At 36.9% G+C, this 11,861-nt stretch overlaps 1 protein-coding gene across 5 annotated transcripts in view; it reads left to right on the forward strand.

Moving 5' to 3' along the window:
* The window catches only part of RBPJ (recombination signal binding protein for immunoglobulin kappa J region), a 149,286-nt gene extending 137,888 nt beyond the window's left edge, over positions 1–11,398 (forward strand). For 3 of the 5 annotated variants that reach the window (XM_032686790.1, XM_032686789.1, XM_032686791.1), the window contains exons 8-11: positions 867–1,007; positions 5,147–5,302; positions 6,346–6,449; positions 7,227–7,787. In XM_032686790.1, coding sequence (XP_032542681.1) covers positions 867–1,007; positions 5,147–5,302; positions 6,346–6,449; positions 7,227–7,542 — 717 coding nt within the window. In that variant the 3' untranslated portion in view covers positions 7,543–7,787. Of the gene's footprint in view, positions 1–866; positions 1,008–5,146; positions 5,303–6,345; positions 6,450–7,226 lie in introns of all 5 variants that reach the window. The other 2 variants (XR_004356870.1, XM_032686788.1) reach the window with 2 other exon arrangements.
* The last annotated feature ends 463 nt before the right edge of the window (positions 11,399–11,861 follow it).

The raw sequence follows: 11,861 nt of genomic DNA on the forward strand, positions 1-11,861 counted from the left end.
ATCATCATCATCGATATAATACCTTTTACTGTCATTAGAAATCCTAGAGGACATAGTTGGCTTTCTGATTGTCAGCTTAAAAATCTGCAAGCACATAGCTGCTACTGCTACTGATATTGCATAAAATTAAGTATTAAACTTTTTTCTGGAAGTTGATTAAAATTATGAGCTACAGATTTTCCCTGACTGTAAGGGAGTAACTTTTTTGATTTTTAAAAATAAATTGGTAAAACAGATCTGAATTAAGTCAGCAGATTTTGTTTTTCACTGAACTGCCAGATGTAAGGAACAATTATTCCTTGCAGTTGTCTTTAAGTAATATTTTATGACCAACTACTGTTAAGATACACTATAATTGTTGTGTTTCCAAAACTCTAAAGGTATTGAGATGTGCTTAAGTTAATCCTTATTTTTAACTATTCGCCTTTGGCACCTGGTTTGCCACAGAATGTTGTTGATCCTGTCAGTGTTGGAAGCTTCTGTAGAACTGTATTAATTATTAAAAATTGTAATTAATAATAAAAATAGTAAGATAATTAATAGTTCCTTTTCTGCACTGGCAAATGGAACAAAATTAGATTTTACTGAAGCTTCAACTTTTTTCCCCACTCCTATAACAAAGATAAAATATATATGCATTGAAGTAGTAGCACATTGAAGTAGCACATTGAAGTAGTACTGAGTATTACTTCAATGTTGTGTTCTTGTTTCAAAAGCATTGAGAATTAGGAATCTAATATTGATATTAAAACAGGAGGCATGTAAATGTAAAAAAAAATTACCTTTCACTTCCTTTATTGTCAGTACATATGTAATAAAATACAGAAATTGTCCTAAATATATATATGTACTATTTTCATTCACAGATAATTCGAAAAGTAGATAAACAAACGGCGTTATTGGATGCAGATGATCCAGTATCACAGCTCCATAAATGTGCATTTTACCTTAAAGACACTGAGAGAATGTATTTGTGCCTTTCCCAGGAGAGAATAATTCAGTTTCAAGTAAGTTCTTTAAAACTCTTTCAATAGATGAGAAACGTGGTTGCAAAGTTTTCCCAGATATTCCCAAAATATGTATGAATACTATTTTTCCAGTAGGTTTTAAATGCAAGTCTGATACTTTGTATTGAAAAGAGAGGATGGAAAGCTACAAACTTCATCTGTCCCTTTCCAGATCTGTCTGTCTTTCCTCAAAACCTTCTTCCATGTCTGTCTAGACAATGAATTCTAGTTTCTCCAATAGAAAAAAATGGAAACACAGTAGGAACTTGTGTATGCAATCATGATATTGTGGCTTAACATGTTGGCAGCATATGCCAGTGGAGTTGCACCACTTACTTGTGTGTCCATTTCTAGTTTACAGCAAATAGGAAATGATACAGTCAACAATAGTCTTGTTTCATGGTGAACTCAGCAGTTGCCATGTCTTACTCTTGGATGACAGTGTAAACGTAGACAACTGTGGCAGTTGACCACAGTAACTTATAAAGCCACAGAAACTTGGTTTGTCTGTAAAGAATATAACTGTCTCAGAAGTATTTTTTTTTTTTTCTCCAGCAGATGGGGAAAAATACTGGGTTTTAGTCTCATGTGTATGTTAGCATGCTTTTAGCGGACTTTCAGCATGATAATTCCTGCCAGACTAACAAGACTGTGTCCAAATTCAGGACTAACTATTGCAATTTTCTTTAAATATGTTAGGGCAGCTCAAATAGCAAAGGGTGTTGAGAGATAATGCTGTGCTTCAGGAAGATTGGAAAGACTCAAGACTTCCTCAGAACAGCTGTAGCTTCTTGGGTAAGAAAAGTAGAGGTAGGAAAGTGGAAGGCTTGGTAAAGGTTCACTTGACTTCTGTCCTGAATTGAGACAATGGAACTAGAATATGAAAAGCTTTGTTCTTATTTCAATAGACATATTCATGTCCTGTGGTTCAGAAGGTGATTTGATCTATTGTTTCTACCCACAGCACACAGCAGAGATATATCTATTAATATACTATATGATAGTATATAGTATGGTATAGGAGAATGGACCATCATCAAGAAGAAGACTGTGAAATGGAAATTACAATAACTCAGGAGATCAGCCTTACTGTTTAATCTTTCTCAGAGTACTTTATGGGAAGTGCTGAATGAAGAAGCAACTCCTGCTTCTCTGACAGCTGCCTTAGTTTAGCATCCTGGAATTGTCTGTGGGACTATCAGTACATCCTACCACTCTTCAGTTTCTGCAGCACTCATGGAGTGCTGATAAGAGCTCTGAACTTTCCACGTGGGTAGGAGTTAGATAAAAGGACAACCCCCTATTCTGAATTCTTTTAGTGGAATTGGTACCTGCTGCTTCTACTTGCTGGCTAAAATCTTTTGTCTTGCACATTGGGCTGTTATCATGCTTTGGTAAGTGAAATTACTGTGAACAATAAACTCTTTCTATCAATGTCAGGAGAGAAATCCTATTTTATCTGGGTTTTATTTGGATTAGAAGACAAAGACCAGGGAAACAGCACGTTTAGTATCTTCCACCTGCCTGCTCTTAAGCATTTGTTTTTGAATACTGTTGCTGTAGTAGGAATCTAGGCAACTATGGTCACTGTAAAAAAACCAAAAAACCCCCGAAAAACAAAACAGAACAAAAACCTACAAAACCCCTGAACTTTTCTTTAGGGTGACAAATCTCCCTTGGGTGAATGGAAATAGCACTATATAGAGACCTTAGAGGCTTAAAGCAGAGAGGCTGTAAAAAGTTAACGAGTGAGCATGAACCTTGAAATTCAGTAGCTGAAGTACCAGCCAGATCTCTCTTTCAAGACACCCATGTGTTCTGGAGCATAGAGAAAGAATATAAATAATGCCTTACAGGATCAGAGCACATTCCGTGTCTCTGTCTAACAGCAGCAATAGGAGTTGGTGCTCATGGGAAGCAGGTGGATGTGGTTGCTTTATGCACTCCAGTGCAGTTATACTCTACCAGCATCCACACTGCTTGTACTAAGTGTTGTTAGAGGCTGCCTCCCTGATTCTATCTTTTAGTATCATTTTGTAGATGTGTACATCAGTTTGATTACTTTTGAATGTGCTGATGTTCTTTTTCTGCAGTGAGCTGTGGCAGAAAGTTCAAGAGGTTTCCTGTCCTTTGTGTAGTAAACTTTTGCTGTATTTGTTTTGAATGATGTAACAATTTCTGTGAGTGATTCCTACTTCCAGTGTTGCAGGATTTAGTGAGCAGCAGTTCTGCATTCACTTTAGCCGTCAACATCTTAGTTTCTTCTCTCCTAGTTGTACAGTCAGTCTTCTCACTTTCTTCTCATAAGGTCAGTACTCGTTGGTGACTTCAGTTACCCTTTCTGTCCCTTCTCTTTTTTTCTCCATGGCTTTCTTAGACAAGGAGGCTGTAACTGCACACAATATTCCAGAGTTAGGTGAACAAAGCATCTATACTGGCAAAATAACACCTGATAGCTTGTTCTCAGTATTTTTTTCTGATAGTGTGCAACATTGTGTTGTCACTCACTGCTGCCACTGCACATTGAGGTGGCCTTTTCAGAAAACTGTCAGTGGCAACATTAGGAGTTGTAACTTCTGTCTCCATGTGGAGCCAGACCATGATGTTAAGGCATTTCAATCTTCCAGAGCCATCTATTGAGAAACTTTAGTTATGAAAGGAAAGAAAGGGAAGGAAGTGTCCCTGGAGGTAAACTGCTGTATTTGGAAGTGGTAAGGAGGAATGTTTCTCTAGAATAGGACTCATAATCTTTCAAGGAGTTCTGTGACAGAAGAAGTAATTAATGTGTTCTTGAAATGATTCTTGATGTAGCAGGACTTTGAGAACAAATTCTGTGGCATTTGCCTTCCATTTTGTGGGTTTAGGAGGTCTGAAAAAAGTCACTCAAGGGGTCTTTTACAGGTTCATTCATTTTTTTATATCCATAGTTTTATTTGTCATGGCTCGAAGTGCATCAGTCCATGCCAAGAGGAATTGTGATCAACCTGTAGGAAAAATGTCATGCTTCAAAATAGTACACAACAGTTCCTATACAACATATACAACAGCTCCTCTTTTGATGTTGGACTAGTAATTTAGAAGCTCCATATGTTTCTAATGGAAGTATCATTTCGGTCTTGAGCTTGGAAAGATCTGTAGTTACTATCCATGTTGCACACTTCCCTTGCAAGCTGTTTTCAATGCTTTTTTACATGATCATACCAGAGTGAAGACTCCACGTGAAAATTAGGCTTAGATTTTAACATCTGAACTGGTCAATTCACAGTAATTGAAGTTTATCTGATATTTTGAAGAGTGAAGGTTACGGTTACATACTTGGACATTCTTAAAGTGTAATGGAGGAAAACAGAATTTAGGTATTAGAATTTTTGAGTCCCACTTTTTTTCTGTGCCAGTGTTTAACCTATACACAATTTCCTTATTGATTGCTCGGTGTTGTTGCTATTGTTCAGAGAGGCTTCTGTTGCCATAAAAAAAAAGTTCAGTGTATTTTCTATCTATGTAGATAGATATATATATGTGTACTAATTTAGTAGTACTTAGAGGGAGACAGTAGATGATCTTTAAGGGGTCTTCCAACCCAAGCCATTTTATGATTCTTTTATTCTAATTTGCAAGGTTGTTGTTTCAGCTTCTCTCCTGTGTCTTTGAGCAAACACTGAAATATAAACTTGTGTTTTCATCATTTTGTGGATGGTGAAGATCTCTGAAAAAAAAAGAATCTTGACCAGGTGTAAATCATAACTAATGGAAAGTATTCCACTTCAGTCTGTAGCTGTTTTAGTCACTTTGCATTAATAGAATCAATTTTAAAGCAGCTACTTCTCATTACCATAGTTTTTTAGATAATGGCTATTGAATAACATTAAAACCTAAAAGGTTGAACTAAAATAAAACTCAGATATAAGGCGAGGTGACAGTGTCATAAGTGATAGTTATGGTGTTCTCACAAATATTAGTTTTCTGTTAGTTTTTCTGAAATGTATGTAACTGTTTCTCTCAGTCACTTTGTTAGAGGAAAACATAAGGAAACATGTTTTTGCAATAATAGGCATTATTACTGGCTGAGTTGGTTTTTGGGTCTGTGATTTGATAGACGTGTCTACAGATCAGATCTAAAACTTTTCTTTCTTTCTAAGGCCACTCCATGCCCAAAAGAACCAAATAAAGAAATGATTAATGATGGAGCCTCTTGGACAATCATTAGCACAGACAAAGCCGAGTATACGTTTTATGAGGGGATGGGACCGGTCCATGCTCCAGTGACGCCTGTGCCTGTTGTAGAAAGTCTTCAAGTAAGTTTGTTGTTGGTTTTAATCAGCTCTTTTATGTTAGATTGTTTTTGTCATACTGTTTTATCCATCATGGTACCTTTTTGGAATACTGTAGAAAAACAGTCTTAATTGCTTTATAAGTAGTAAAATTACTTTATGTTGTAATAATTTTTCTTACCTACATTTCAGAATACATGAGCCTATCCATCACAGGATATATTAATATTGCTCTATACAATAAAACTTTTGTTTCTTAAAATACTGTGGTAGTGATATCCTTAGGACTTCTACTTCTGTTTTGATTATTTAGAAATTGTTTTTGACTCTTAGACAATTACAAATCAAAGAGAGCTTATTAAAAAACAATCAGCATTCATCCCAGAAAAACTTGAAGCTCTCCTAACATGTTCTCTGGAAGATTTTGTTCTCTGTTTTCAAAGCGTTGTTGACATCTGTTTCTTAAGTGGCCACTATCAAAACTTGGAAATTCCCTCATGTTATCAGGTTAATTGGCAGTACCTTTTGGATGTGTTACTTCTTTACAGTTCAGTTGTGTAGGTTGTGTGTGTTTCGGTTTTGTCCAACTGAATAGAAACAGCACTGATTACAGTTCTTGTTTGCATATGAAGATTTTGGGATTTCTTTGTTGTTTTGGGGGGGAGGAGTTGTTTGTTTTGTTTTGGGGGTTTTTGTTCATTTGTTTTGTTTTGGGGGGTTTTGTTAGTTTGTTTTGTTTGGGGGTTTTTGTTTGTTTGGTTTGTTTGAGGGTTTTTGTTTGTTTGGGTTTTTTTGGGGGTTTTTGTTTGGTTGGTTTGTTTGGGGGTTTTTGTTTGTTTGGTTTGTTTGGGGGTTTTTGTTTGGTTGGTTTGTTTGGGGGTTTTTGGTTGGTTGGTTTGTTTGGGGGTTTTTGTTTGGTTGGTTTGTTTGGGGGTTTTTGTTTGGTTTGGTTTGGTGGGTTGTGGAGTTTTTTGTTTGTTTTGGGTCTTTTTTTCCTAATGGAGGAGTGTTTATTTTTATTAATATATATTTCGGGGGGAATTTTCTTCTTTTTTTTTTTTTTCCAGTTGAATGGTGGTGGGGATGTAGCAATGTTGGAACTTACAGGACAGAACTTCACTCCAAATTTACGTGTCTGGTTTGGGGATGTGGAAGCTGAAACCATGTACAGGTACAGTATTTTCTCTTACTTTCATGGTGATTACATTCTCCTGGGTGCTGTGAAGAGTGTATACTCATGTGTACACACTTAAGTGTATATTTTCCATCCTGCAGAAAGAGATCTGGTTGCCAGCAGGCTCAGTATGAGTTAGCAGTGTGCCCCAACAGAGGGAAGGGTGGGCAAACCACATCTATAACTGGTCAAAAGAGGTGATTGTCCCGCTGTATTCAGCATTGGTGCAGCCTCACCATGAGCACTGTGTGCAGTTGTGGGCCTGACGGTTTAAGGATGTCCAGATACTGGAATGTGTCCAGAGAAGAGCAGCAAAGTTGGTGAAGGGATGGAAGGCATGTCCTACGTGTTATGGGTGAGGACTTTGGGCTTGTCCAGTTTGGAGAAAAGGAGGCTGAGGGGGGCCCCATTGCTCTCTGCAGCTTCCTAAAGAGGGAAAGGAGAGAGGGAGGTGCTGTGCTCTGCTTCCTGCTGTCATGTGCCAGGATGCATGAGAATGGTTCAAAGCTGCACCAGGGAAGACTTAGATGGGACATGAAGCAACATTTCTTTACCAAAAGGGTGATCAGACTGGAACAGACTTCCTAGAGAGGTAGTCAGTGCCCCAGGCCTGTCAGTATTTAGGCAGATTAAGGTTATTGGACCTTAATAATATGCTTTAATTTTTGGTCAGCCCTGCAGTGGTCACAGTGTGGACTAGATGATTGTTGAGCTACTCTGTTCTGTTCTTTAAACTTAAGTATATTGTGCTCATTGGACTCTCCTGTTTTCCAGATGCGCGGAGAGCATGCTGTGTGTTGTTCCAGACATTTCTGCGTTTCGAGAGGGTTGGAGATGGGTCCGACAGCCAGTCCAGGTTCCAGTAACTTTGGTCCGTAACGATGGCATAATTTACTCCACCAGCCTTACCTTTACATACACACCGGAACCAGGGCCACGGCCACACTGCAGTGCTGCTGGAGCAATCCTCCGAGCCAACTCGAGCCTCATGGCTTCCAGTGAAACAAACACAAACAGCGAGGGGAGTTACACAAGTGTCAGCACAAACCCAACCAACGTCACATCATCTACAGCAACTGTAGTTTCCTAACTACTGTTGTTTGTCTGGACTTTAACTGACTGTCATGTGCTACATTCAAGAGAACTGAACAATTTTTGTGGTTTCATGGGAAAACACCTTTCCATTTTAGGTGATATGAGTTGAACCTTGTTACCTGCAAGTGAGATCTTAAAAACAGAAGCCACGATAAAAAAAAAAAAACAAACAAAACAAACCAACAGCCGAAACATAAGAACTTTATTGAAAATCTATTTTTCAGCTGGTTTTTTTAGTGGGCAAGAAACAAAAATGTGGCTGGGATACATGTTGAGCAAACTAGAAAACATGAACACAACATAGTTTTTATGGACCAAGGAACTTGTATAAGCTTTAGTATAAAAGGTACATTTTCACCATACCTTTTTTGTATCACAACATATAGTACACTTTTGTTACCAAATAGTTTATATTTTTTTTTCTCTGAGCTTTTGCTCTGAAGTATATTCAGGTTCCAAAGCCTGACCATGCTTGTATAATCTAATTACCATACTCTTCCAGTTTTAAAAAAAAAAATATATATTTTTGGTCTGTGGCTGGAACTGTTCCTTTTTTTAAACTGAAGTCTTGTGACTTTTTATGGACTGAAATTGTTTTTATTTCAGCAAGTAGAACCTTGTAAAGGCCAGCATATTTTTTTTAAGATTATATGAAGTCTGTGCAAAAGCTTTAAAAAATGCCTCTGCCTTGCCTGCAATACATGCAATGTATGTTAACTTTAGTGCTCTGTTTTCAGTCATTGTTAATAGTTATTTCTGTTTTTCTTTTTTTAAATACGTATTTATAGTGATAATTCATGAGGTTCTAACATTACATGAGTTTTTTTCCTAAAGTGGCATCTCAAGCAGTCATATTAATGATTGTTCATGTCACAGGCATATGTTGGTGTTTTTGAAGGGTTGTTACTGGGTTACTCCCCCTCTTCCTTGCTCAGTCATATTACATCTGAAAATGTTTCAGGATCTGTTCAGGTTTTTCTAATCTTGTATATAATTTGTATTAAATGTAAGTTAAATGTTTTATTTCAAAAGTGGAATGTTCCCAATAACTTCATTTGGCAGCATGTCTTCTGTCTTGTTGGCATGTAACTAAAGTACCACGAGAAGTATGTGCTACAAATGGGATTGGTAGGTGATGCCCTCCATCACTTGAGAATCACAACAAGCATGTTTTTCTTCATACTGTTCAGTAAATTAGGCCAGACTTTCATGTAACACTTGTATTGAGAACGTGCTTTCATTGTGAAGTGATCATACCATAATAACTAGAAGTAAATTTTATTACTTAGAATGGGCAAATAGAAAATCATAAAAGCACTATGAAAATGTCAACTCCTCCCATCTTTGTTTCCTGTGGGTTTCCCTTTCCCTGCCAACAGCTTGTGCAACATTCAAGTCTTCTCTCCATCATCAATTCAAGGCTCATTTGCACTTTGACTTTGTTGGTTGTTGCATTTTTTTTCTTTTTGACTTTGCCATGTTTTGTCCCTCTTTGTAGACCTGCCTGCTTCATTTGTATTTGAAAGTATACCCCAGTAGTTCATTTGTAGTCACAGAGCTAGGCATAGACTTGTAGGGCAAGTTCTGATAGTGTGATCTCTTTAAAAACCAAAATACAAATTTCATTACATGTTCAGCCTTTTCTGTACTCTGAAGCAAGTCACCACTGCTGTGTAAATGTGAACCTGTGGCTTCCTACAGCAGTTCATTGCTTACCAGCTTACCTGTTGACCATTTTCATAGGGTTTTTATTTCTGACCACTTATTCCAGTTTCAACACCCACCACCGTTTAAGGCATCGACTCTGCACCATATTTGCATACTCTGACGCTCCATTCTACTTGCTTGCTTTGGTGCTCCGTTGTGTATGAGAAGGATGTGTTCAAAGGAAGAGATCAGTTATAAAGCATATTTAGCAAATAGTAAAATCAGTGCCACTGTCCTCCTAAAATGTGCTTGTATTCTACCACAGGCCTTCATGTTTGCTATTCTGTATTACAAACTTGTTCCCGTGACAGTCGTGATGCTGGTTCCGAGCACTAGTGAATGCTGCCTCACCTCATCTCCGTTCCAGTGACCAAGGGCAGAATTCATTGTGGCCTTATCTCTGTTTTAAACTGTTTACTGGCATTTACTTGCAAATCTGTTTACCTTTGTATGTGCTATAAAATTTTGTTTTATTGTGTTGTGAAAGGAATCATTTCACAGTGTTTTTGTTAGAAGGACATAAGTATTTACAATATGGCTTAGTTCAAGAGCCACAGATTTTCATCACTAATTAGACTGAGAATTAGACAAGATATATATATCAGATTTAGAGGGTATTGAAGACACCGTGATACACACACAGCAGGCAAACCGTAACAAGCCTTTTAACCTTCAAAGACTATTTAAAATATCTTTTCAGAACTTGACACGTGCTTTTATACTCATTATTTTAAATTTTTTACATATAAATGCAATACTTTTTATATTCAGTTTCTTTACGTGCAGTAATTTTGCCCAATAGATATAATATTCCTTGACTTGTAAAGACTTAGCCTAATTTTTGCTGTTCTACACACTACAGCCAAGTGGGTCAAAAAAGAGCCTATTAAGTTCTGCTTACAAGACCATTTTAAACCCCATTTTTCTGTTGGGCTTGTGGCTCTGTTGTTGCCAGTAGTTATCCTGTAGTACAGAAATCGTCTTCCAGGTCCTTACTGTTGTTAATACGTCCAGTTGTTCAGATATATTATCTTCCTGAACCTTTTTCTGTGGGGTGATATTGTTACATATATTGGCCTTGTGAGCTGTTAATCAATTTTCATTATATTAACGATATCTCAAGATTTTGATAAAACTACTTATAGAATGTTTCAGTATGAAACTCTTATAATTGTTCAAATCTAGCTGTTAAGTCTGCTGTTAATTCTGTATACATAGAAATTGTGTTCAGAATGTTGTTATAGTTCCAACTTTAGGGAGACAAAGCAAAGTGAGTGCTCTAATTTAGCTATGCCTTTTCTTATTTTCTGTTGTTTGGAACTGCATTTCAGAATTCAACACTAGCATAGTCTTTAATAATCTGCTGCTGATGTTTTCCCTAATTATTTGCCTTGAGGGCATCCCACAACTGTATTAATAATGGTATTCTGTACTTCTTTTCATTGCACAGACTTAAAAGATCAGAATGGTTTCCTGAAAAGACATGAACTCAAGACGTAAATTGGTGGATTCCCCACATACAAAATATTAATGCCAAGTGAAACAAATTACCTATTGGAAGTAAGCTACCCACTTGTAGATTAAATGACTCCATAGAGGTGTCCATCTTGAAACTAAGATGCTCTTCAATTATTAACCATATTATTTACTTTCTTTCAAAAGCAGCTGTGTTTATGAGTACTGAACAAATGTGTATACTTTCCTGTGCCAGACTTTTGACTTTGTTTTCAAGCACTGTACTGTGGGATTGAGTGGCAGCTTTGTTAGAAAAAGAAGTATATTAGGGTTTCTACTTAACCCTTTTAGGACTGAACAATTTCTTCCCTTTAGAAGCTGTAAAATAAATGATTAGTTCTAACTTCGTGAACATTCTGTCTGTGTTCAGCACTGCATTTGCCCCATCTGGAGGTGCTATGCTAATGTCGGGTTTTTTTAAATCCTGTAGCATGTGTATACATTCAGTCTTAAAAGGGTTATTTTTACAAACTGTGCACCTGTAAAGTTTCTTAGCAATAAAGGTAGAAAAATGAGCAAGTTTTTACCATAATTTTGTAGAATTAATTGCTCAGTTCCATATTTCATCAAGAAAAACCCTGCAATATGGGCAGTTTTGAGGATTAAATAAAAGTGAAATGTAAACCACGTAAAAGTGTTCTTGTCAAGTGTACTCTGTGTGTGCATGTGCATATGCTATCGGATTTTTTTCCTACAAGGCTAAAGATAAAATGTCATGTTACTTTTGATGTGACAACCATAATTGAACATCTGTATGATGATACAAAAGTACTTACAATTTGAGCAGGTGTTGAAACTTGCCATGTTTTTGTGGATTTTTTTCAATGTTAACCAAGGAGTATGGTTTTGGGTTTTGTTTGCTTGGTTTGATTTTTTTTTTCCCCCCAAATGAACAGTGAGGTCATCTGTGGAACCAGAACAACAGAAAAGAAGACCAACCCTGGGAATGAAACGTCATCAGTAGTTGTGAGGCTGTGTGCACTGGACTCCACTTAAACGGGATATGGAATGTCCACCCAAAAATTTAAATTGGTTTCATTATTGCTTGTATTATTGCTGAAGTTAGATAAGAAACTGTTTTTTAATAATGTG

This window comes from Chiroxiphia lanceolata, chromosome 4, assembly GCF_009829145.1.
Source record: "Chiroxiphia lanceolata isolate bChiLan1 chromosome 4, bChiLan1.pri, whole genome shotgun sequence".
Lineage (NCBI taxonomy): Eukaryota > Metazoa > Chordata > Aves > Passeriformes > Pipridae > Chiroxiphia > Chiroxiphia lanceolata.